At 47.9% G+C, this 27,419-nt stretch overlaps 1 protein-coding gene across 1 annotated transcript; it reads left to right on the forward strand.

Annotated features, from left to right (window-relative positions):
* Window positions 1-500: 500 nt before the first annotated feature.
* Window positions 501-27,419, forward strand: LOC116715663 (NLR family CARD domain-containing protein 3-like; the record flags this gene model as incomplete). Its single annotated transcript, XM_032556252.1, has 4 exons — window positions 501-1,301; window positions 23,785-23,825; window positions 24,595-24,876; window positions 25,675-27,419. Coding segments are annotated over exons 2-4 (2,061 nt in total), but the record flags the coding sequence as incomplete, so codon positions are not given.

The following is a 27,419-nucleotide window of genomic DNA, read 5'->3' on the forward strand; positions in this document are numbered from 1 at the left end:
CACAAACACACACACATTTATACACCGATACGCAGATCGCTAGGCAATTACAGACATTCTTCATGGAAATTGTTCAACCGGATGTTTATCTTTATTATAATTTTAAATGTTATAAAGTTAGATCAAGTCAGCTTACATTACTGTCGTTAAATAAGAGTCACTGCAGGATTTTATTCAGTCTGACCAGAAAAACGATCTTTAAGAGTTTAACACAGCAGCTTTATTTTATGATTTAAAACTGTTTTTATTACATATATAACTCCAAACAGTGAATTGAAAAATGTCAGGATAATATTCGAGTCAGTAAACTGTCAATATGACTCAGGAAGACTGTTAGTTTTTCTCTAAACTCCACATTAAGTGGATATTAAATGTAAATAATGCAGCATTATCAGGACTGTAGTTCCCACTATGGCCACCAGAGGGCGGAAATTCCCCGCTCTGAATATAGAGGTGAGTTTGTAGAGCTGCAGCTGGTTTCTGATTTCTGTTAAGTTGATCACGTTTATATCTTTCTCATTATAAATATTAATGTTATTATGGTCTGTCTAAAGGACTGACAGATGATTTAATATATAGATGTTTTATTTACGTACAGATAACTCATCTATATATTCTAAATAAATTACATAATAATGTTTCCCGATTAAATAAATAACTGGTCAAGATGCTGAGTTTCCGCTTTAGAATCAGGAGAATATTTATGAAATATTTATTTTTTTCTAGAAAACAGTATAATTACGATAATTTGGCTTCAGAGACCAATTATATAATTAATATAACATCCTAAGAAAATTACACCCTTATGCTTTCTGATAATATAATAAACTAACGAGCTATAATGTATTTACAGGAGAATTTAGTTCCTTGTGTTTTACTTTGAAAGAACCCAAAGGAAGTGCTTTTCACATATCAGCTCTCTAGCTTTACTCTGGTTGTTGTAGTTACACAGTGAGTCCACTAGGGGGCAGAAGGCTAAGTTAGCAGTTAGCTAGTTTCCCGCTCCTGATTGGCTAATGAAGCCCTTGTTGCTTTCTTCGTGTTTCTGCTGTTTTATTTCTTAAATCTTCTTTCTACTTTAACATGAAATCAATGTTTTATCTGTCAGTGTGAACTAGAAGCAGCTCCACAGAGATGAAAACAGCCCGCAGAGACTCTGAGCGGAGCTAGCGATGCTAACGATGCTAACAGGCTCCAGCAGCAGCTGTGGCTCCTAAACTGGAGCTTCAGCTCCAACAGAGCTGAATCAAAGCTCTACAACTCTGGTTTAGACGCTAAGATGCTGAGCTTCCGGTCTGAAGGTAGGAAAATATTTATGAAAAGTTAAATTATCCTGGAAACAGTCAGAATGATGTTGATGTTTTAGCTGCAGAGCCGCGAACTGAATTTATTAATATCAGAGCAGGGCGGTTTCTGCCCTCTAGAGCCATAGAAACCAGTTCCTCTGTTAGCTTTCATTTGAAGTAATAAATTTTACTTCTGTTGTTTTTCTCTCTGAAACAATAAACTTTTATTCAAGAGCAGCAAATTAAATTTTAATCATTTCAAACTGAAATTACTGTCAAATTTATAAAAGTATTTAAATAACATTAACAGCAGCCCCATCTCCGACCCGGTTCCCTCTCTGACCCGGTTCCCTCTCTGACCCGGTTCCATCTCTGACCCGGTTCTCTCTCCGACCCGGTTCCCTCTCTGACCCGGTTCCCTCCCTGACCCGGTTCTCTCTCTGACCCGGTTCTCTCTCTGACCCGGTTCTCCCTCTGACCCGCTTCCATCTCTGACCCGGTTCCCTCTCCGACCCGGTTCTCTCTCTGACCCGGTTCCATCTCTGACCCGGTTCTCTCTCTGACCCGGTTCTCTCTCTGACCCGGTTCCATCTCTGACCCGGTTCTCTCTCTGACCCGGTTCCCTCTCTGACCCGGTTCTCCCTCTGACCCGGTTCCCTCTCTGACCCGGTTCCATCTCTGACCCGGTTCCCTCTCTGACCCGGTTCTATCTCTGACCCGGTTCCCTCTCTGACCCGGTTCCATCTCTGACCCGGTTCCATCTCTGACCCGGTTCCCTCTCCGACCCGGTTCTCTCTCTGACCCGGTTCCATCTCTGACCCGGTTCTCTCTCTGACCCGGTTCTCTCTCTGACCCGGTTCCATCTCTGACCCGGTTCTCTCTCTGACCCGGTTCCATCTCTGACCCGGTTCCCTCTCTGACCCGGTTCTCTCTCTGACCCGGTTCCATCTCTGACCCGGTTCTCTCTCTGACCCGGTTCTCCCTCTGACCCGCTTCCATCTCTGACCCGGTTCCCTCTCCGACCCGGTTCTCTCTCTGACCCGGTTCCATCTCTGACCCGGTTCTCTCTCTGACCCGGTTCTCTCTCTGACCCGGTTCCATCTCTGACCCGGTTCTCTCTCTGACCCGGTTCCCTCTCTGACCCGGTTCTCCCTCTGACCCGGTTCCCTCTCTGACCCGGTTCCATCTCTGACCCGGTTCCCTCTCTGACCCGGTTCTATCTCTGACCCGGTTCCCTCTCTGACCCGGTTCCATCTCTGACCCGGTTCCATCTCTGACCCGGTTCCCTCTCCGACCCGGTTCTCTCTCTGACCCGGTTCCATCTCTGACCCGGTTCTCTCTCTGACCCGGTTCTCTCTCTGACCCGGTTCCATCTCTGACCCGGTTCTCTCTCTGACCCGGTTCCCTCTCTGACCCGGTTCTCCCTCTGACCCGGTTCCCTCTCTGACCCGGTTCTCTCTCTGACCCGGTTCCCTCTCTGACCCGGTTCCCTCTCTGACCCGGTTCTCCCTCTGACCCGGTTCCATCTCTGACCCGGTTCTCTCTCTGACCCGGTTCCATCTCCGACCCGGTTCCATCTCTGACCCGGTTCTCTCTCCGACCCGGTTCCCTCTCTGACCCGGTTCCCTCCCTGACCCGGTTCTCTCTCTGACCCGGTTCTCTCTCTGACCCGGTTCTCTCTCTGACCCGGTTCTCCCTCTGACCCGCTTCCATCTCTGACCCGGTTCCCTCTCCGACCCGGTTCTCTCTCTGACCCGGTTCCATCTGTGACCCGGTTCCCTCTCTGACCCGGTTCTCCCTCTGACCCGGTTCTCTCTCTGACCCGCTTCCATCTCTGACCCGGTTCCATCTCTGACCCGGTTCTCTCTCTGACCCGGTTCCCTCTCTGACCCGGTTCTCTCTCTGACCCGGTTCCCTCTCTGACCCGGTTCCATCTCTGACCCGGTTCCCTCTCTGACCCGGTTCTATCAGCAAATTAAATTTTAATCATTTCAAACTGAAATTACTGTCAAATTTATAAAAGTATTTAAATAACATTAACAGCAGCCCCATATCTGACCCGGTTCCCTCTCTGACCCGGTTCCATCTCCGACCCGGTTCCATCTCTGACCCGGTTCTCTCTCCGACCCGGTTCCCTCTCTGACCCGGTTCCCTCTCTGACCCGGTTCCCTCCCTGACCCGGTTCTCTCTCTGACCCGGTTCTCTCTCTGACCCGGTTCTCCCTCTGACCCGCTTCCATCTCTGACCCGGTTCCCTCTCCGACCCGGTTCTCTCTCTGACCCGGTTCCATCTGTGACCCGGTTCCCTCTCTGACCCGGTTCTCCCTCTGACCCGGTTCTCTCTCTGACCCGCTTCCATCTCTGACCCGGTTCCATCTCTGACCCGGTTCTCTCTCTGACCCGGTTCCATCTCTGACCCGGTTCTCTCTCTGACCCGGTTCTCCCTTTGACCCGGTTCCCTCTCCGACCCGGTTCTCTCTCTGACCCGGTTCCCTCTCTGACCCGGTTCCATCTGTGACCCGGTTCCCTCTCTGACCCGGTTCTCCCTCTGACCCGGTTCTCTCTCTGACCCGCTTCCATCTCTGACCCGGTTCCATCTCTGACCCGGTTCTCTCTCTGACCCGGTTCCATCTCTGACCCGGTTCTCTCTCTGACCCGGTTCTCTCTCTGACCCGGTTCTCTCTCTGACCCGGTTCTCTCTCCGACCCGGTTCCATCTCTGACCCGGTTCCCTCTCTGACCCGGTTCCCTCTCTGACCCGGTTCCATCTCTGACCCGGTTCTCTCTCTGACCCGCTTCCATCTCTGACCCGGTTCCATCTCTGACCCGGTTCCCTCTCTGACCCGGTTCCATCTCTGACCCGGTTCTCTCTCTGACCCGGTTCCATCTCTGACCCGGTTCTCTCTCTGACCCGGTTCTCCCTCTGACCCGGTTCCATCTCTGACCCGGTTCCATCTCTGCCCCGGTTCTCCCTCTGACCCGGTTCCCTCTCCGACCCGGTTCTCTCTCTGACCCGGTTCCCTCTCTGACCCGGTTCCATCTGTGACCCGGTTCCCTCTCTGACCCGGTTCTCCCTCTGACCCGGTTCTCTCTCTGACCCGCTTCCATCTCTGACCCGGTTCTCTCTCTGACCCGGTTCCATCTCCGACCCGGTTCCATCTCTGACCCGGTTCTCTCTCCGACCCGGTTCCCTCTCTGACCCGGTTCCCTCCCTGACCCGGTTCTCTCTCTGACCCGGTTCTCTCTCTGACCCGGTTCTCTCTCTGACCCGGTTCTCCCTCTGACCCGCTTCCATCTCTGACCCGGTTCCCTCTCCGACCCGGTTCTCTCTCTGACCCGGTTCCATCTGTGACCCGGTTCCCTCTCTGACCCGGTTCTCCCTCTGACCCGGTTCTCTCTCTGACCCGCTTCCATCTCTGACCCGGTTCCATCTCTGACCCGGTTCTCTCTCTGACCCGGTTCCATCTCTGACCCGGTTCTCTCTCTGACCCGGTTCTCCCTTTGACCCGGTTCCCTCTCCGACCCGGTTCTCTCTCTGACCCGGTTCCCTCTCTGACCCGGTTCCATCTGTGACCCGGTTCCCTCTCTGACCCGGTTCTCCCTCTGACCCGGTTCTCTCTCTGACCCGCTTCCATCTCTGACCCGGTTCCATCTCTGACCCGGTTCTCTCTCTGACCCGGTTCCATCTCTGACCCGGTTCTCTCTCTGACCCGGTTCTCTCTCTGACCCGGTTCTCTCTCTGACCCGGTTCTCTCTCCGACCCGGTTCTCTCTCCGACCCGGTTCCATCTCTGACCCGGTTCCCTCTCTGACCCGGTTCCCTCTCTGACCCGGTTCCATCTCTGACCCGGTTCTCTCTCTGACCCGCTTCCATCTCTGACCCGGTTCCATCTCTGACCCGGTTCCCTCTCTGACCCGGTTCCATCTCTGACCCGGTTCTCTCTCTGACCCGGTTCCATCTCTGACCCGGTTCTCTCTCTGACCCGGTTCTCCCTCTGACCCGGTTCCATCTCTGACCCGGTTCCATCTCTGACCCGGTTCTCCCTCTGACCCGGTTCCCTCTCCGACCCGGTTCTCTCTCTGACCCGGTTCCCTCTCTGACCCGGTTCCATCTGTGACCCGGTTCCCTCTCTGACCCGGTTCTCCCTCTGACCCGGTTCTCTCTCTGACCCGCTTCCATCTCTGACCCGGTTCCATCTCTGACCCGGTTCTCTCTCTGACCCGGTTCCATCTCTGACCCGGTTCTCTCTCTGACCCGGTTCTCTCTCCGACCCGGTTCTCTCTCCGACCCGGTTCTCTCTCCGACCCGGTTCCCTCTCCGACCCGGTTCCCTCTCTGACCCGGTTCCATCTCTGACCCGGTTCCCTCTCTGACCCGGTTCCCTCTCTGACCCGGTTCTCTCTCTGACCCGGTTCTCTCTCTGACCCGGTTCTCTCTCCGACCCGGTTCTCTCTCCGACCCGGTTCCCTCTCTGACCCGGTTCCCTCTCTGACCCGGTTCCATCTCTGACCCGGTTCTCTCTCTGACCCGCTTCCATCTCTGACCCGGTTCCCTCTCTGACCCGGTTCCATCTCTGACCCGGTTCTCTCTCTGACCCGGTTCCCTCTCTGACCCGGTTCCCTCTCTGACCCGGTTCTATCTCTGACCCGGTTCTCTCTCTGACCCGGTTCCATCTCTGACCCGGTTCCCTCTCTGACCCGGTTCCATCTCTGACCCGGTTCCATCTCTGACCCGGTTCTCCCTCTGACCCGGTTCCCTCTCCGACCCGGTTCTCTCTCTGACCCGGTTCTCTCTCTGACCCGGTTCCATCTCTGACCCGGTTCTCTCTCTGACCCGGTTCTCTCTCTGACCCGGTTCTCTCTCCGACCCGGTTCTCCCTCTGACCCGGTTCTCTCTCTGACCCGCTTCCATCTCTGACCCGGTTCCATCTCTGACCCGGTTCTCTCTCTGACCCGGTTCTCTCTCTGACCCGGTTCTCTCTCTGACCCGGTTCTCTCTCCGACCCGGTTCTCTCTCCGACCCGGTTCCCTCTCCGACCCGGTTCCATCTCCGACCCGGTTCCATCTCTGACCCGGTTCCCTCTCTGACCCGGTTCTCTCTCTGACCCGGTTCTCTCTCTGACCCGGTTCTCTCTCTGACCCGGTTCTCTCTCCGACCCGGTTCTCTCTCCGACCCGGTTCCCTCTCCGACCCGGTTCCATCTCTGACCCGGTTCCCTCTCTGACCCGGTTCCATCTCTGACCCGGTTCCCTCTCTGACCCGGTTCCATCTCTGACCCGGTTCTCTCTCTGACCCGCTTCCATCTCTGACCCGGTTCCATCTCTGACCCGGTTCCCTCTCTGACCCGGTTCCATCTCTGACCCGGTTCTCTCTCTGACCCGGTTCCCTCTCTGACCCGGTTCCCTCTCTGACCCGGTTCTATCTCTGACCCGGTTCTCTCTCTGACCCGGTTCCATCTCTGACCCGGTTCCCTCTCTGACCCGGTTCCATCTCTGACCCGGTTCCATCTCTGACCCGGTTCTCCCTCTGACCCGGTTCCCTCTCCGACCCGGTTCTCTCTCTGACCCGGTTCTCTCTCTGACCCGGTTCCATCTCTGACCCGGTTCTCTCTCTGACCCGGTTCTCTCTCTGACCCGGTTCTCTCTCTGACCCGGTTCTCTCTTCGACCCGGTTCTCTCTCCGACCCGGTTCCCTCTCCGACCCGGTTCCATCTCTGACCCGGTTCCCTCTCTGACCCGGTTCCCTCTCTGACCCGGTTCCCTCTCTGACCCGGTTCTCTCTCTGACCCGGTTCTCTCTCTGACCCGGTTCTCTCTCCGACCCGGTTCCCTCTCCGACCCGGTTCCATCTCTGACCCGGTTCCCTCTCTGACCCGGTTCCATCTCTGACCCGGTTCCCTCTCTGACCCGGTTCCATCTCTGACCCGGTTCTCTCTCTGACCCGCTTCCATCTCTGACCCGGTTCCATCTCTGACCCGGTTCCCTCTCTGACCCGGTTCCATCTCTGACCCGGTTCTCTCTCTGACCCGGTTCTCCCTCTGACCCGGTTCCATCTCTGACCCGGTTCCATCTCTGACCCGGTTCTCCCTCTGACCCGGTTCCCTCTCCGACCCGGTTCTCTCTCTGACCCGGTTCTCTCTCTGACCCGGTTCCATCTCTGACCCGGTTCTCTCTCTGACCCGGTTCTCTCTCTGACCCGGTTCTCTCTCTGACCCGGTTCTCTCTTCGACCCGGTTCTCTCTCCGACCCGGTTCCCTCTCCGACCCGGTTCCATCTCTGACCCGGTTCCCTCTCTGACCCGGTTCCCTCTCTGACCCGGTTCTCTCTCTGACCCGGTTCTCTCTCTGACCCGGTTCTCTCTCTGACCCGGTTCTCTCTCCGACCCGGTTCCCTCTCCGACCCGGTTCCATCTCTGACCCGGTTCCCTCTCTGACCCGGTTCCATCTCTGACCCGGTTCCCTCTCTGACCCGGTTCCATCTCTGACCCGGTTCTCTCTCTGACCCGCTTCCATCTCTGACCCGGTTCCATCTCTGACCCGGTTCCCTCTCTGACCCGGTTCCATCTCTGACCCGGTTCTCTCTCTGACCCGGTTCTCCCTCTGACCCGGTTCCATCTCTGACCCGGTTCCATCTCTGACCCGGTTCTCCCTCTGACCCGGTTCCCTCTCCGACCCGGTTCTCTCTCTGACCCGGTTCTCTCTCTGACCCGGTTCCATCTCTGACCCGGTTCTCTCTCTGACCCGGTTCTCTCTCTGACCCGGTTCTCTCTCTGACCCGGTTCTCTCTTCGACCCGGTTCTCTCTCCGACCCGGTTCCCTCTCCGACCCGGTTCCATCTCTGACCCGGTTCCCTCTCTGACCCGGTTCCCTCTCTGACCCGGTTCTCTCTCTGACCCGGTTCTCTCTCTGACCCGGTTCTCTCTCTGACCCGGTTCTCTCTCCGACCCGGTTCCCTCTCCGACCCGGTTCCATCTCTGACCCGGTTCCCTCTCTGACCCGGTTCCATCTCTGACCCGGTTCCCTCTCTGACCCGGTTCCATCTCTGACCCGGTTCTCTCTCTGACCCGCTTCCATCTCTGACCCGGTTCCATCTCTGACCCGGTTCCCTCTCTGACCCGGTTCCATCTCTGACCCGGTTCCATCTCTGACCCGGTTCCCTCTCTGACCCGGTTCCCTCTCTGACCCGGTTCCCTCTCTGACCCGGTTCTCTCTCTGACCCGGTTCTCTCTCTGACCCGGTTCTCTCTCCGACCCGGTTCCCTCTCCGACCCGGTTCCATCTCTGACCCGGTTCCCTCTCTGACCCGGTTCCATCTCTGACCCGGTTCCCTCTCTGACCCGGTTCCATCTCTGACCCGGTTCTCTCTCTGACCCGGTTTCATCTCTGACCCGGTTCTTTCTCTGACCCGGTTCTCTCTCTGACCCGCTTCCATCTCTGACCCGGTTCCATCTCTGACCCGGTTCTCTCTCTGACCCGGTTCTCTCTTCGACCCGGTTCTCTCTCCGACCCGGTTCCCTCTTCGACCCGGTTCTCTCTCCGACCCGGTTCCCTCTCTGACCCGGTTCCCTCTCTGACCCGGTTCTCTCTCTGACCCGGTTCTCTCTCTGACCCGGTTCTCTCTCTGACCCGGTTCTCTCTCCGACCCGGTTCCCTCTCCGACCCGGTTCCATCTCCGACCCGGTTCCCTCTCTGACCCGGTTCCATCTCTGACCCGGTTCCCTCTCTGACCCGGTTCCATCTCTGACCCGGTTCTCTCTCTGACCCGCTTCCATCTCTGACCCGGTTCCATCTCTGACCCGGTTCCCTCTCTGACCCGGTTCCATCTCTGACCCGGTTCCATCTCTGACCCGGTTTCATCTCTGACCCGGTTCTCTCTCTGACCCGGTTTCATCTCTGACCCGGTTCTTTCTCTGACCCGGTTCCATCTCTGACCCGGTTCCATCTCTGACCCGGTTCCCTCTCTGACCCGGTTCCCTCTCTGACCCGGTTCCCTCTCTGACCCGGTTCTCTCTCTGACCCGGTTCTCTCTCTGACCCGGTTCTCTCTCTGACCCGGTTCTCTCTCCGACCCGGTTCCCTCTCCGACCCGGTTCCATCTCTGACCCGGTTCCCTCTCTGACCCGGTTCCATCTCTGACCCGGTTCCCTCTCTGACCCGGTTCCATCTCTGACCCGGTTCCCTCTCTGACCCGGTTCCATCTCTGACCCGGTTCCATCTCTGACCCGGTTCCCTCTCTGACCCGGTTCTCCCTCTGACCCGGTTCCATCTCTTACCCGGTTCTCTCTCTGACCCGGTTCTCTCTCCGACCCGGTTCCCTCTCTGACCCGGTTCCATCTCTGACCCGGTTCCATCTCTGACCCGGTTCCATCTCTGACCCGGTTCCCTCTCTGACCCGGTTCTCCCTCTGACCCGGTTCCATCTCTTACCCGGTTCTCTCTCTGACCCGGTTCTCTCTCCGACCCGGTTCCCTCTCTGACCCGGTTCCATCTCTTACCCGGTTCTCTCTCCGACCCGGTTCCCTCTCTGACCCGGTTCCATCTCTGACCCGGTTCCATCTCCGACCCGGTTCCCTCTCTGACCCGGTTCCATCTCCGACCCGGTTCCCTCTCTGACCCGGTTCTCTCTCTGACCCGGTTCCCTCTCTGACCCGGTTCTCTCTCTGACCCGGTTCTCTCTCTGACCCGGTTCTCTCTCTGACCCGGTTCTCTCTCCGACCCGGTTCCCTCTCCGACCCGGTTCCATCTCCGACCCGGTTCCCTCTCTGACCCGGTTCCATCTCTGACCCGGTTCCATCTCTGACCCGGTTCCATCTCTGACCCGGTTCCCTCTCTGACCCGGTTCCATCTCTGACCCGGTTTCATCTCTGACCCGGTTCTCTCTCTGACCCGGTTTCATCTCTGACCCGGTTCTTTCTCTGACCCGGTTCCATCTCTGACCCGGTTCCATCTCTGACCCGGTTCCCTCTCTGACCCGGTTCCCTCTCTGACCCGGTTCCCTCTCTGACCCGGTTCTCTCTCTGACCCGGTTCTCTCTCTGACCCGGTTCTCTCTCTGACCCGGTTCTCTCTCCGACCCGGTTCCCTCTCCGACCCGGTTCCATCTCTGACCCGGTTCCCTCTCTGACCCGGTTCCATCTCTGACCCGGTTCCCTCTCTGACCCGGTTCCATCTCTGACCCGGTTCCCTCTCTGACCCGGTTCCATCTCTGACCCGGTTCCCTCTCTGACCCGGTTCTCCCTCTGACCCGGTTCCATCTCTTACCCGGTTCTCTCTCTGACCCGGTTCTCTCTCCGACCCGGTTCCCTCTCTGACCCGGTTCCCTCTCTGACCCGGTTCTCCCTCTGACCCGGTTCCATCTCTTACCCGGTTCTCTCTCTGACCCGGTTCTCTCTCCGACCCGGTTCCCTCTCTGACCCGGTTCCATCTCTTACCCGGTTCTCTCTCCGACCCGGTTCCCTCTCTGACCCGGTTCCATCTCTGACCCGGTTCCATCTCCGACCCGGTTCCCTCTCTGACCCGGTTCCATCTCCGACCCGGTTCCCTCTCTGACCCGGTTCTCTCTCTGACCCGGTTCTCTCTCTGACTGTGACATCATGTCTGCTCTGTTGACTCTCTTGTCTTCATGAAATCAGTTCCTTGGTTCAGAGACTGAAATGTTCTTTATGAAGAAGAATCTTTGTCTTGTCAAGAAAATCCGAGCTCATCCCACTTCCCCATGCTGGAGATTTTAGTTTAACAGTAATAATAAATAAAGTTATCTTTAAAATGAATCACTCAAGTGACATCAAGGCCCAACAGTAAACTTAGGTGTCAATAAAATAAATCTGGTTGTGTGTGTTGTTTTTGTCTCATGCAAACTTTGCTTTAATTCTACTTTTTTCTATCTAATCATAAGAAATCATAGTCAGACAGAGAGAGTCATGAAACAGGAAAAGCAGGTTTCCTGGAAAAAGAGGAAGTAAGTTTCCAGCCTGCAGATTTATAAAAATAGCTGAGACTATTCCTTATTTTAAAGCATGAAAGTTTTAAAGAATGAAATCTAAACATTTTGAGTAATTGGATAAGATTCAAAGTAAAATACTTATATTAATATTGGTTTACTTATAATAATATTTACACTTACATTTGTGGGAACACTTACAAGAAAAACAAGTAACTGTAACTTTAGTAGTAAATAATTAGAATCATGTATTATTCTTGGTTTCTTTTCAGAAAAACATCTGTAATAACTCACATTAAGATTATAATAATAATTAATAAGTTATAAAATTATAAATGAATGCTAAATCAGAGAAGCTAAAGAAAATAAATGTGATAAATGTGATTTTGACATTGAACTTGAAATGGTGTAAAAAGGTGTAACTGCAATTAAACATCACTGATGTGTTGGAGGTAGATAGTAGGTGAAAGGTGAAAGGTTAAGGGAAAAAGGGGAACTAACAGGAGAGCAGAGATGATCAGCGCTTTACTTGGAAACAGATTGTTGAACAACATGAACGTTTCAGAGAAAATGTTGTGCAGGCAACAAATGTAGGAAGTTGAGCAACCCTGAGACATTAGCACAGACATCAGGAAATGTCTCTAAGACAGTGATGGATATGAGATCATCTGTCCAAGCAGTCAGCCAATGAAACAAGACCAGCATCAGTGCTAGCCAATGCAAACGCACCAAAAGGTGGATAAACCCTATAATAGGTGGGAGCAAAAGAGGAACCTTTGGTTGGATCCTCCAGGCAGCTTTTAGCCAAGATCCAGATGGACAAAGAACTCTGCAGCTGAAGAAGAGCCGGGGCCACAGAGCCAAAGACTGTCCTGCGCATTTGGACCAACCGGTCAGGCCCACAACCTGTGGCTTCAAATCGCACTTCTCTCATCGGCTGGGTTCAGACCCCAAAGACAAAGACGAAGATAAAGACAAAGGCAAAGAAGAAGAACTGGTGCCTTCCTTCCTGCCAGCACCAAGTCCTGTGTGACCTCACCATCCATGCGGAGAAGAAGCTCATCAGACCTACAGAGATCCCTGCCTTCATCGATCAACTTCCTCCTCCTGCTGCAGCACCTTCTTCATCATCAGGCCAGGTCTGGGGTTCGAAACACCAAACTCCGAACGAGCAGCAGTTAACAGGTGAGCTCTGTGAAACTAGTTGGCTGCAGGCTGATCAGTCTGGCTGATTCACAGGGGGAAGAAGGTTGGGACACCTGGATGGTGGCCGTCAGGAACCAGGCGAATCGTTTCTGGAAACCAGTTTAAACAGAGTTTACTTCAGTTCTGGATTAATCCCAGCAGATTTAGGAAACTCAATTAACCCGTTAGAAGGAGAGCTGGTAGCACATCTCCCCTCTCAGAAGAGGAAGTAGAGAGTAGAGAGAGTAGAGAGAGAAGGGGGGGGATGTTGCGCAACAACAGTCTGGATCTGATGTTGAAGCTGCAGCTTGAATCCGTCTCAGGATTCGGTTCAGAATCCAGTTCATATCACTGATCAGCATCATTGTGGCTCCAGAACGTGGCCTACCTCTACCTGTGCAGGCTGGAGGAGGCTAAGAGGTCAGTGAGCAGAACCAGAACTGGACCCGGTGCTGCCATGTTAATGTGTTAACCTGGTGCATTCTGGGAGTTGAGACGGATCAGATGGTAAACCTGGAAGCCGGATTAAATCCAGCTCTGTTCATGTCAGGTTGACTCTCTAAACTTGCGTTTCTCTCGTTGCTGCAGGTGGTTTGTTTGTTGACCTGTGAATATTTCATAGAGCTTCATGAATGAAGCTGCTTTGGTCGCTTTGCCTCACCGAGTTTCTCTGGGAGTCGGGAACGCCGCGCTGTTCTCTGATGCGTTCAGCGTTTGTAGCCAGCATGCAGAGCCACTTCCTGTGAAAGAGTCTCCACTTCCTGCTGGGACTGCAGAGAGTGGAGACGGAGCAGCAGGAAAGGCGGCCATCTTGGCTTCCTGCTCTTCTTAAAGCGACGCCGAGTTTATTTAGTTTGCTCCGATGTTTCAGTGAAGAGAGATCACTGGTCACGTTGTTCTGGACCAACTGGGGAAACTGGAGCTGATCACTCTGACCTTTGACCCCTTGGACAATATTCTGGGTTTTGTCCTCATATCCACTCATAGAAATTATGAGAACACAGAGAGATTTGACTTTAGGACGATGCAACCTCAGGATGGAGACGAGTAACAAGACCAGATCTGACAATTAGATGTTTTCATTTTTAGTTGGTATTAAATAAATAATCTAGGAATATCCTATTTATTCTATGCTGATAATTCAGGATTAATAGTGAAAGGATGAAGTTTCCAGAAGTTTAGGCAGCATGTTGTTGGTCATCTAGACATAAAACTGATTTAACTTTGCCAGTTTTCTCCCGGCCCTTTTAGAAAAAGGCCAGTTTGTAGAAGCAGATCATGGTGAGGGTTTTAGAAATGAACCTAAAACTAGTAAAACAAGGAAACATGTCAAACCAACAGGATGAGACGTTGGTACAAACCATGAAGGGCTCAAATGTTGGATGAAAAATACTTGAATCTTTTTCTTTCTGTCTGATGGAAAGTTGATCAAAGCTGTATTGATTATATTAATCAATACTTGTCGATTATTATTAATCGACAAGTTGAAATTGTAGCAGGCAGATTATTTCTGATAACTTTGGATAATTCAATGTTACAAATATTAATATTGAACAATAATATCAATAATGGAAAGTCATGTGATGTAGAAAGTCAGTCTTTGTTACTTCTATGATATTCTGGTTGCAAATGTCTAAAACATTCATCAGTAAGACGAGGAACTGAACAGACGTGTTGTGAGAAAAGAGGAAGTTGTTGTGGACAGAGAGTTTGGAGCTGCAGGGAGAATCTTTCACACCAGTTCCAACGGCAAAAAGAGGAATCTTCCAGTAAAGAGCGGAGACTTTACCAGTTCATGGGAAAAGCTCCGTAGGTGATGAAATTATGAAAATGTTGCACGAAAACAAAAACCACCAACAATGTGAGGAGCAACGACTCAGATTGTCTCTGAACTGGATGTTGCAGCAACTAGTTGATTGTTTACTAGTTGTGACTTTTTCCATCACTAGTCCTCTCGTCTCAATCACGTCACTAAACTGGTTTCTACCAGAAGATGAACCAGGTGAGTTCAGACACTTTAAATTGTACAAAAATATCAATGATTGACCAAAGTGGAACTATAAACTAAAGTTGACCACAACAGGGTCGGCATGGTGACGCGGTTCCAGCGGCGCCCCCTGGAGGCTGTGTAGACCACTGCAGTCCTGAGTTGGACTCTGTCCTCAGGTCCTTTGCTGCGTCTGTCCTCCCTCTCTGTCCACTTCCTGTTGGATGACTGTCAAATTAAAGCAACTAGTGCAAAAAAACTCTTAAATAAACACTGAGGACGTTTTGGTCCAAAGTGACAGAAGTTCTGCTGCTGACAGAGAATCCAGGATGAGGTTCTGGATTTGGTTCTTTTAACTTTGCATCATAAACTTGGACTAGGCCATTTTATTTTTGTTTTTTACTGGGATTGTAGAGAATTAACCTTTAAGTTGCTGTGAAACTTTGGCTAAAGTTTCTATGACGTCACTGGGTCCAGTATATATACTGGGAACACTGGGTCCAGTTTGTATACTGTGGACTCTGGCTCCAGTTTATGTACTGGGAACACTGGGTCCAGTATATATACTGGGAGCACTGGGTCCAGTTTATGTACTGGGGATTCTGGGTCCAGTTTATATACTGGGGATTCTGGGTACAGTTTATGTACTGGGAGCACTGGGTCCAGTTTATGTACTGGGAACACTGGGTCCAGTTTATGTACTGGGAACACTGAGTCCAGTTTATATAATGGGAGCACTGGGTCCAGTATATATACTGGGAACACTGGGTCCAGTTTATATACTGGGGATTATGGGTCCAGTTTATGTACTGGGAACACTGGGTCCAGTTTATATACTGGGGATTCTGGGTCCAGTTTATGTACTGGGAACACTGGGTCCAGTTTATATACTGGGGATTCTGGGTCCAGTTTATGTACTGGGAACACTGGGTCCAGTTTATGTACTGGGAACACTGAGTCCAGTTTATATAATGGGAGCACTGGGTCCAGTATATATACTGGGAACACTGGGTCCAGTTTATGTAATGGGAGCACTGGGTCCAGTTTATGTACTGGGAGCACTGGGTCCAGTTTATGTACTGGGGATTCTGGGTCCAGTTTATATACTGGGGATTCTGGGTACAGTTTATGTACTGGGAGCACTGGGTCCAGTTTATGTACTGGGAACGCTGGGTCCAGTTTATATACTGGGGATTCTGGGTCCAGTATATATACTGGGAACACTGGGTCCAGTTTATGTACTGGGAGCACTGGGTCCAGTTTATGTACTGGGAACTCTGGGTCCAGTTTATGTACTGGGAACTCTGGGTCCAGTTTATGTACTGGGAACACTGGGTCCAGGCTAAAAGAGGCCAAAGCTTAAAAAACTTTCTGTTCAGGAATGAAGGAGGGAGGATCAGGTGAGAATCATCATGGAAAGTTTCCTTCATATCAACATTAAACATGATTACATAAATTCATAAAATCTGTATTTAATAAAATATGAACATATTAACAGATGGTCGTGTCAACATGTGGAGAAACATGAAGGTTCTTGGTTCTGTTGGACTCAGTGCAGCATCATGACATTTTATAGAAGAGACTGGAGAACTGGTCAGACTCTCTGGTCCAGTTCTGGACTGGGTCCAGTCTGACCTGAAGAACTGGGACTTGTTTGTGTCAGTAGGAAACGTCTCATCAGGTTGAAGAGAATGTGGGGAACCCCAAGGTTCAATCCTGGACCCTCAGATTTAATATCTACAAGCTGATCAGATCAGAACCAGAAGAAAATATTATTAGTGATTTATTGCTCTTTTATTGTGTTGCTGAGAAGAAAATTGGTGCAACATTTGGTTGTTTCATAAAGTTCTTTATAGATAAAAATCTGATTAAAGCTGAAAATCTCCATTAATTTAATAAAATATTGATTTAAAAAACTAAATATTTTTAAAACATAAAGAATCTTTAAACTAAAATGTTAATTAGTTTTTAAAACATTTAGTTCCTGGTAACGATGATCAGACAGGATTCTTGTCTTTTCAATAGGTGACCACACCTGTGCTGTGAGAGGGGGCGGAGCCTCAGGTGGGTCGGGTTCAAGTTCTGGAGAATCAGGTCCGGTTCTCCAGTCGCTCCGACTCGGTTTGTATGAACAGAAGGAGAAGCAAAGATCTGATCAGGTGAGTTTTAACTCCACATTCTTCTGGTTTCCAGTCCTGACTGGGTTTTCTCTCTTTGAGCTGCTGGACAGAACCAGAATTGGGCCTGGTTCTGGTTCTGTTTATGATGCAGAGCTGCAGCACCTGGTTTCAATCAGGAACTCTGGTTTTCTCTGAGTTTTCATCTGTAACCCAGACAACAAGCTGAGTTTGCTCCCAGTTTCATAGTGGAGTCAAACTGGTACCAGTAGGTTCTGAGTGTTTGTGGCCCGGCTGAGATATCTGGGTTCCTGATTGGTGGATGGAAAATATTTCAATATGAAGTCAATAATTTATTGATCAGAGAGGATTTCTCTGGGCTTTTATCAGTAGAAAATCCAGATTGAATCAGTCTGTGGTGACAGAGGACAGCTGATCACATTTCAATCAATTATTGATCAATAATAAGTGATTATGGTGAAATAACAACACAGCGCCCCCTAGAGTATGTAAAAACATCCGCCCCACCCACTGCTGTTATTTAAATCTATGTAACTGAGTTAAAACATCAAACCATCAGAACCGATAAAAATGACTATTGGACCCGATTTACACACCCAGCAGGAAGTCGGCCATTTTGGATCAAATATGTCGAGTTTTTATTTAAAAAGCATTTTGACTTTATAAAAAAGAAAAATGATTAAAAATGTCATATTTGTCCTGGAGAGCTCAGAGGTTAAAGCAGAAGAAAACTGTCCTCCAGTCTGACCGTCGCTCATTTTCTCTCATTTGGATTTTTAAATGATTGATTATTAGAAAATCACACATCTGCTAAATTATTGGTTGAATCAGACTAATTTCTAATAATCTATACAACTGTTAACACTTAAAAATAAACCTGTTTATGTATTTTATGTTTCAATCACTTAATACAGTCAATGACAGTAATAAATGTTTTGTTGTTTTTAAACTGTTTAAGTTTTAAACATTTTATTTTTTTTATTTTGATGAATTAAAGAAATCTACTTCTCCCCAAAATGTGAATATTTAGAGGTTTTTTTTAACTCTATTTTTGTTTTAGTGTTAAATATTTGGGTTTGTTCATGTAATATAAATTAACTTAGAGGTTTTTTAGAAACACTGAAACTTTTCCTCTTTAGGTTGGTGGCGGGAGTTTGACCTTTGACCCTAGTGGTTCGGTTGTTTCTCTTCTCTGTAGCGAACCTGATTGTGCAAAGAAACAAAATGGCGCCATCTAGTGTTGCTCCAACATGATGAACGAACTGAGACGGCAGTTTTTTACGTCTTTAAACAGTTTTTCTATTATATAGTAAGTTTTATATTTGCTTTAATAAATGACATAATTGGATAATTTATCTAAACTTTTAAAGCAAAAACTAAACTTAAAGTCTGACTTTAAATCCAAAACCATATGAAACTATTTACACCCTTTAAACATCATCATATTTTCATTTCCCCGTTAACCTGATATTTATGTGACCAAAACAAAGTGATATATAAATTATATTATATTAGTATTATATGAGCTGTTGCATCATTGTGACGTGGAAGAAAACTGATTAATAGTTTTCATATTTTCAACCAGGGGCTGCACAGTGGCGCGGTTGGTAGCACTGTTGCCTTGCAGCAAGAAGGTCCTGGGTTCGATTCCCGGCCGGGGTCTTTCTGCATGGAGTTTGCATGTTCTCCCTGTGCATGCGTGGGTTCTCTCCGGGTACTCCGGCTTCCTCCCACAGTCCAAAAACATGACTGTTAGGTTAATTGGTCTATCTAAATTCTCCCTACGTGTGTGTGTGTGTGTGTGAATGGTTGTTTGTCCTGTATGTCTTTGTGTTGCCCTGCGACAGACTGGCGACCTGTCCAGGGCGTACCCCGCCTCCCGCCTGGAACGTAGCTGGAGATGGGCACCAGCGACCCTCCCGACCCCATTAGGGACAAGGGTGAACAGACAATGGATGGATGGATGGATATTTTCAACCAAATTATTCATCAATCTTCATCTCAGTCCAGGCTGCAGGTGGTTCAGTTGTTGGAAGCTGATCAAGCTGTAAAGAAGCAACAGCGCCCTCTGGAGGAACAACAATCTAATGACATCAAAACCTGGTGGATCAAAGCATCAGAAATCCACTTCCTGTGGTTCTTGATTCGTCATATTCAGCTTGTTGATCTTGAGGTAAAAAGTTTGGAACCAGGATCTCAGTTTCAGGCTAAGTTAACTCAGAGTTTACAGAAGCAGAGTTTGTTGAATCTTCCTTAAGAATAGTGATTATTTTCAGAACCCAAACATGAGAATCATTGACTTTGAATGTTTATGTTCTGATCTAAATCAGTCCTGAGAGATGATGTCTGCTGTAATCAGCTCTGAAGATGAACTAGTTATCAGGAATCTCAATCTGTCCCAACATCCAGTGTGTCAAGAAAATCCGAGCTCATCCCACTTCCCCATGCTGGAGATTTTAGTTTAACAGTAATAATAAATAAAGTTATCTTTAAAATGAATCACTCAAGTGACATCTAGGCCCAACCGTAGACTTAAGTGTCAATAAAATAAATCTGGTTGTGTGTGTTGTTTTTGTCTCATGCAAACTTTGCTTTAATTCTACTTTTTTCTATCTAATCATAAGAAATCATAGTCAGTCAGAGAGATTCATTAAACAGGAAAAGCAGGTTTCCTGGAAAAAGAGGAAGTAAGTTTCCAGCCTGCAGATTTATAAAAATAGCTGAGACTATTACTTATTTTAAAACATGAAAGTTTTAAAGAATGAAATCTAAAACATTTTGAGTAATTTGATAAGATTCAAAGTAAAATACTTATATTAATATTGGTTTACTTGTAATCATACTTACACTTACATTTGTGGGAACACTTATAAGAAAAACAAGTAACTGTAAACGTGGGTATCAAATAATTAGAATCATGGATTATTCTTGGTTTCTTTTCAGAAAAACATCTGTAATAACTCACATTAGGATTATAATAAGGATAATTAATAAGTTATGGTTATAAAATCATAAATGAATGATAAATCAGAGAAGCTGAAGAAAATAAATGTGATATAAGTTATGGTTATAAAATTATAAATGAATGCTAAATCAGAGAAGCTAAAGAAAATAAATGTGATATAAATGTGATTTTGACATTGAACTTGAAATGGTGTAAAAGGTGTAACTGCAATTAAACATCACTGATATGTTGGAGGTAGAGAGTAGGTGAAAGGTAAAAGGCAAGGAACTAACAGGAGAGCAGAGATGATCAACGCCTTATTTAGGTGAAAGGTTGTGAAGACAATGGACATAGGAGGTTGAGCAACCCTGAGACATTAGCACAGACATTAGGACATAATGTCTGAAGGACAGTGATGGATGTGAGGTCATCTGTCTAAGCAGACAGCCAATGAAAACGCACCAAAAGGGTGGATAAACCCTATAAAAGGTAGGTGCAAAAGAGGAACCTTTCGTTGGATCCTCCGGGCAGCTTCGAGCCAAGAGATGGACAAAGAACTCTGCAGCTGAAGAAGAGCCGGGGCCACGGAGGCGAAGACTGTCCTGCCATGGGGACCAACCCGTCAGCCCTGCAACATGTGGCTTCGAATCGCACTTCTCTCATCGGCTGGGTTCAGACCCCAAAGACAAAGATGAAGACAAAGGCAAAGACAAAGAAGAAGAACTGGTGCCTTTTTTCCTGCCAGCACCAAGTCCTGTGTGACCTCACCATCCATGCGGAGAAGAAGCTCATCAGACCTACAGAGATCCCTGCCTTCGCTGATCAACTTCTTCCTCCTGCTGCAGCACCTTCTTCATCATCAAGCCAGGTCTGGGGTTCGAAACACCAAACTCCGTCCGTCTCTCTCAAAGGTTCCCTTTTTTAGTTCTCAGTCAGCAGTAGGGAAAGATAGACTAGATGATTGATTTTACTTATTTGATTATTTCTGCTACTGAATTAAGCTGTACTGACCCTTGCAAAAATGCCTTATTAATAAAATATTTAGCATAAAGAAAATCTAAAAGATGTTGTGGACATTCAGTTAATGAGTCACCTTAAAGTTCTTTGATGGTTGTAAAATAGCTGTGATGTTTGATTCTGGAGAGGAAAAAGTGGAAAATGTTTTTGGGTTGCTGGTAGCCCAAATGTAAAACGTCATCCTTGGGACTCGCCCGAGTCACTAAAACCTACCTGGTTCAATAAGAAATGCAAGTTGTAAAATAGAGAACGAGCGACCGTTAACAGGTGTGCTCTGTGAAACTAGTTGGCTGTAGGCTGCTCAGTCTGGCTAATTCACAGGGGGAAGAAGGGTGGGACACCTGGATGTTGGCCGTCAGAAACCAGGCGAATCGTTTCTCGATGCCAGCTTAAACAGAGTTTACTTCAGTTCTGGGCAGGGTAAATCCCAGCAGATTTAGGAAACTCAATTAACCCGTTAGAAGGAGAGCTGGTAGCACATCTCCCCTCTCAGAAGAGGAAGTAGAGAGTGAGAGAATAGAGACAGAAAGGAGGGGGGGGGTGTTGCGCAACAACAAGTGGCGCCCAACGTGGGGAACCAAAGAATCTCAGATTACATGATGGTGTTTGGTGAATGAATATTGATCTTATTGAGTCATATTACAATCAGCTGTCCTCTCTGTACAGCAGGTAGAGATGTTCATATATTATTCCTCTCATTATTGTCAGACTTCAGAGACAGTTTGTTTTCTGTTTTCATGAAGGTCTGATTGTTCCACTGAGGAGTGGAGGAATATTTCAGGCTTCAGCAGCGTCTCAGATTAATCCCCAATCTGATTCTTCAGACTGAGAAACCTCAACATTTTGATAACTTTTAATCCTCCAAGGTTTATAAGAATGCCAACTGTATAAAGATAAGATAAGATAAATCTTTATTGTCATTGTCACAAGAACAACGAAATTTAAAAAGTGCCATCAGTCAGTGCATATGCTTAAAAACAAAAAATAACTGTCGCACAATTCACACACAATGTAAGAAATAGCAAATAACTGGTAAAAAAAAGCAACACACAAACAAACAAACAAAAAACAACTAATAAATAAGAACAGCCACATTCTCACATACATCATTCATGATGATTAATGGTTGTTTTTGATTGCATTTAGTTTTGTTATTGCTGTCGGGTAGAAACTGTCTCTGAGACGGTTGGTTCTGGTTCTGGTTGCTCTGTATCTTCTGCCTGAAGGCAGCAGTGTGAACAGAGAAGGTCCGGGGTGAGAAGTGTCCTTTGTGATGTGTTGTGCTTTTCTTAGACAGCGGTCGCTGTGCAGGTCCTCCAGTGAGGGGAGAGGGCAGCCAATGATTTTTTGGGCTGTATTCACAACCCTTTGGAGAGCTTTCCTTTGAGCCGTAGTGCTGCTGTTATACCATACGCAGATACAGTAGGTCAGTATGCTCTCTATGGAGCACTTGTAGAAGGACACCAGCAGTTTCTCCTTGACGTTGTTCCTCCTGAGAACCCTCAGGAGGTTCAGTCTTTGCTGGGCCTTTTTTATCAGCTCCAAGGTGTTCATGTTCCATGTGAGGCCCTGCTCAATGTGGACCCCCAGGAAGCGGAAATCAGCTACCCTCTCCACACATTTTCCCCCAATGGTTAGTGGTGTAATGTCCGTTTTATTCCTCCTGTAATCTATTATGAGTTCTTTTGTCTTTGAGTTGTTGAGGAGCAGATGGTTCTCCCTGCACCACTGCAACAGCCGCTCCACCTCACCCCTGTAGGCGGACTCGTCGCCTCCTGAGATGAGCCCCACCTCTGTGGTGTCATCAGCAAACTTGATGATGGTGTTGCTGTGGTGGGCAGAGGTGCAGTCGTATGTGTACAGACAGTAGAGCAGGGGGCTCAGCACGCAGCCCTGTGCAGAGCCAGTACTAAGGCTGAGGGCAGTAGATGTATGTTTTCCCACCCTAACTCTCTGCTGTCGGTTGGTCAGGAAGCTCAGAATCCACATGCAGGTGGAGTGAGGGAGACCCAGGTCCCCCAATTTGTCCACCAGTCTGTGAGGGAGGATGGTATTAAAAGCAGAGCTGTAGTCTACAAAGAGCATCCGCACATAGCTCCCCTGCTGCTCCAGATGTGACAGAGCAGCATGGAGGGCCGTGATCACAGCGTCCTCTGTGGATCTGTTGGCTCTCTAGGCGAACTGGTGGTGGTCAAAGCCAGGAGGGAGAAGTGCTGTGATGTGACCCCGGACCAGTTTTTCAAAACACTTCGTCACCACAGGGGTTAGTGCCACTGGCCGGTAGTCGTTGAGGCAGGAGATGTGAGGTTTCTTGGGTATGGGGACTATGGTGGAAGATTTCAGGCAGGATGGGACTGTAGACAGGGCTAGGGACTGGTTGAAGATCCTGGTGAAGACTCCAGCCAGCTGATCGGCGCAGTCTTTCAGGTCCAGGGACGCCATCAGGTCCAGCAGCCTTCCTTGGGTTGACGGCCGCAGTGTGCGCCTCACCTCATGCTCCTCTACAACGAGGGGTGTGGTGTTATGGGTCGCTTGGTGTAGTGTGGCTGCCTCTGTTGGCTTCACCTCAAAGCGGGCAAAGAAGAGGTTCAGCTCCTCTGCCAGCGTGGCGTCGCCTTCCGCAGCTGCGAGGTTGGTCCTGTAGTTGGTGAGATGCTGGATTCCCTGCCACACCTGCCTGCTGTTGTTGCTGTCAAGGTAGCCCTCTATCCTCCTCCTTTAGTCGGACTTAGCCATTCTGATGCCGCTCTTCAAGTTAGCTCGGGCTGTACTGTAGACGGTCCTGTCCCCAGACCTAAAGGCGGTATTCCTGGTCTGTAGCAGTCGCTGGACCTCCTGAGTCATCCAGGGCTTCTGGTTTGGGAAGACCCGGATGCGTTAAAGCCAATTAATCTAAATTTCTTGAACTCTGTCAAAATTCAGTATGTGTGAAATGTCATAAATGACCTTTGACCCCAAATGGCTGACATGTTGGACCTGCCTCCAATAGTTTATTTCCTGTCTTGAAGGTTTTGTGTGCCAAGTTTCAAATTTCTACATTGTGCCATTTTGATTGGGTTGCCTTTAGGGTTGTAGAGGTTTTGGCCCCTTTTCAATTCCTCTCAGTTCTCCAGTTTGGTCCCAGATAGCAGCTTCAGTAAAACCAGTCAGGACTTGGTTTGTTTCAACAGGATGAAACTCTGTCAGTCCAGATTCGTCCCCCTCATCCCTCTGTGTCTTTATATCTGCTGCTTCTCATCATCACTCAATTATTTATGAAATGAGGCCTGAAACATAATAAATCCTTCATGTTTTCCAGATAAAAGATGGCGCAGCAGCAGGAAGTCCAGCAGGATTTTGGTAAGTGATCAGAAGCAGAAATTAAACATCATAAAGGAACAAACTGACCAATCACAGCCTGTGTTGCTGCCATGTGATGAACCACAGCCTCAGTGTGTATTTATTGTTTTCATGCTTCCTGTTCAGTGAAGCTCTGGTGGAAACATTGTGAGTTTCTGTGAAACCTGAAGGTAAAAACTGAACTCAGATGGAAACAGAACTAAAAGGAACCAAAGTGAAGAACAGGCCAGCAGCTCTGATACTTCAGGAATATTTACTATATCCACTCATTAATTTATCCAGTAATCACATCATTTATTACTAATTTATTATCTCAGATGGAAAGACTTGCTGTTCCTTTTATTCCAACATTTGGTGACAAAGATGCTAAAGCTTAGAGACGGAAGTGAAGACCTGATGATGGTAAAAAAAAGGAAAGTGAGGAGAATGTTTAATAAGTCAATATTTTTCACCAATAATATCATAATTTCCTGTTTTTCTAAAATAGTGCAGCTCTATATTTAGAAGGTGTTTGTTTTATTGTTCTTCCTGCAGTGAGGAAATAAAGTGATGAACCAGAAGCTTCATTTGTTCTCATGTAGACAGAATCAGTGGTCATCACTCAGATATGAGGCAGAAACACAACAACAGGTTTAGACCTGAGGAGCTGATCAACAGACTCTGAGGGGAATCTCTGGATGGAGCAACATGAATAGTTGATCTGCATCATGTTTTTCTCTCAGACGTCAGTTTGAATGAATCCTGTTTCTGTTTCTGTTTCTGTCTGCAGAGGAAAAACTTTTCAAGGTTCGCCCTAAGTTTGTGGAGAGAGTTTCTGAGGAAATCCTGAAACGACTCCTTGATGAGCTTCTATCAGATCGCGTCTTTAATCATTCAGAGATTGAAGGTATACTGCAGAAGAACCCAATCAGAGCAGACAAGGCCCGGGAGACCATAGATGCTGTGAGGATGAAAGGACAGAGAGCCTGCAGATTGATGATCAAACGTCTTCACTTTATAGATCCTGCCCTGTCCAATCAGCTGAGTTTGTCCTCTAACTCCTCTGATTTAGGTTAGTCCCTTCACCAATCATGACTGAGTGGAAGTGAACTCATCCAACAGTGACTACAGTTATAACAAAAACAATGGAGCACTATGGTTGAACACCTCCTGCTGAGCTGCAGGTCAAAGACTATGGAAAAGTTTTCCTGCAGATTGGCAGGAGGCGACTCCTAGTGTGAAAACACTTCGAATGTTCAGCATGATGTTTGTAGTCCAGTCAATTTATCAACAAGCAAAGCTACACAGTACTACGACTCGTTTTCTTCATGATTTGAATGTTTCACGTTTCTGTAAGGATTTGTTTTTTTCTCTGTGTTAAGTTAGGTTTTTGTGTGTCGTTTTCAGTTAATTGAGTCTCTGTGTTGTCCTGTCTGCCCCGTGATTGTTCCCAGCTCTATCTTGTTCCCTCTGTGTATTTAATGCCTCCTGTGTTCAATGTTCTTTGTTGGGTCCTTGTCGTATCTGTCTGGTTACGTCTGTTACTACTGTCCATTTGAGTTTCCAGTTACTACCAGTTTTTTGAGCCTTAGCCTTCCGCTCTTTATCTGTGCTGCCTGGACTTTGGATTGTTGTTTTTTTCTGTATTCATCCTTAAATCATCGTTTCTTCATTTTCTACCTGGTTTCTCAGCGTCTACCTCACACTGCTCATCATGACAGTTTCTTCCGAATGAAATCCTCCTCATGGTCTATAATTGGAACGAGATCTTTGTTTAAACATCCTGATATAGAAACAATCAAATTAAAATTCAATGAATTGAATCTTAATTTGTTCAAGTGTTTCATCTTGTGTCTTTTTCTCTGTTCAGATTTTGATGATCGATGTCAACATGACCTCAAAGAGTCTCTAAAGAATACCTTGGAATCTATCTATGAAGGCATTGCAGTACGTGGAGAGAAAACATTTCTGAATGATATTTTCACAGAGCTCTACATATTAGAAGGAGAAACTGGAGGGGTCAACCAGGAACATGAGGTCAGACAGATTGAAACAGCATCCAGTAATCAAGGAGCAAAAATAAAACTGGAAAACATCTTTGAACCCAACCCTGCTAGAAAGCAACGGATCAGAACAGTGATGACCATGGGAGTGGCTGGCATTGGGAAAACACTGTTAACACAGAAGTTCACTCTGGACTGGGCTGAAGGCAAAACCAACCAGAACATCGACTTCATATTTCCATTTACTTTCAAAGAGCTGAATAACTTGAAAGAAGAAGCTTTCAGCTTAGTGGAACTGATTCATCACTTCTTTGACAATATTAAAGATGCAGGAATCTGCAGCTTTAAAAAGTTCCATGTTCTCTTCATCTTTGATGGTCTGGATGAGAGTCGACTTCCTCTGGACTTCAAGAAGAATCCAGTTCTGACTGATGTTAAAAAGTCCACTTCACTGGATGTTCTGCTGACAAACCTCTTCATGGGGAAACTGCTTCCCTCTGCTCTCCTCTGGATAACCACACGACCTGCTGCAGCTAGTTTGATCCCAAATAAGTCTATTGACAGGGTCATAGAGGTCAGAGGGTTCACTGACCCCCAGAAGGAGGAGTACTTCAGGAAGAGATTCAGAGATGATGAAGAGAAGGCCAGCAGGATCATCTCCCACATCAAGAAATCAAAAACTCTCCACATCATGTGTCACATCCCAGTTTTCTGCTGGATCACTGCTAATGTTCTGGAGAATGTGATGAAGACCAGAGAGGGAGGAGAGCTGCCCAAGACCCTGACTGAGATGTACATAGAGTTCCTGGAGGTTCAACTCACAATCAAGGAGGACAAGTATGATGGAAAAGCTGAAGAAGATCCAGAGAACAAGAAGCTGATTGAGTCTCTAGGAAAACTGGCTTTTGAGCAGCTGCTGAAGGGAAACCTGATCTTCTATGACAAAGACCTCAAAAAGTGCGGCATCAACATCAAAGATGCTGCGTTGTTCTCAGGAGTGTTCACTCAGATGTTTAAAAAGGAGAGAGGGAAGCGCAACATCTCAGTCTACTCCTTTGTTCATCTGAGCATCCAGGAGTTTCTGGCTGCAGTCTACATGCTCCACTGTTTCACCAGCAGGAGGAAAACAAAAATGATCAAGACATTGTTGGGAAAATTTTATTTTTTCTTATCTTTGCATAATTTCATAAAGAAAGTCATTGAGAAATCCCTCAGCAGTGAAAATGGCCACCTGGACCTGTTTGTCCGCTTCCTTCATGGTCTCACTGTGGAGTCCAACCAGAGCATCTTAGGAGGCCTGCTGGGTCAGACAGAGAACAGTCCAGGAACCATCCAGAGAATCATCACCAACCTGAAGGAGATGAACACTGATAGAATCTCTAATGACAGAAGAATCAACATCTTCTACTGTCTGGTGGAGATGAACGACGTCTCATTTTATCAGGAGATCCAACGGCTGCTGGATTCAGGGAAGAAGCTCTCAGAGACTGACTGTTCAGCTCTGGCCTTCATGCTGCAGGTATCAGAGGTTCTGGATGAGTTGGACCTGGAGAAGTACAACACATCAGAATCAGGACGACTGAGACTGGTTCCAGCTGTGAGGAACTGCAGA

This window comes from Xiphophorus hellerii, chromosome 24, assembly GCF_003331165.1.
Source record: "Xiphophorus hellerii strain 12219 chromosome 24, Xiphophorus_hellerii-4.1, whole genome shotgun sequence".
Lineage (NCBI taxonomy): Eukaryota > Metazoa > Chordata > Actinopteri > Cyprinodontiformes > Poeciliidae > Xiphophorus > Xiphophorus hellerii.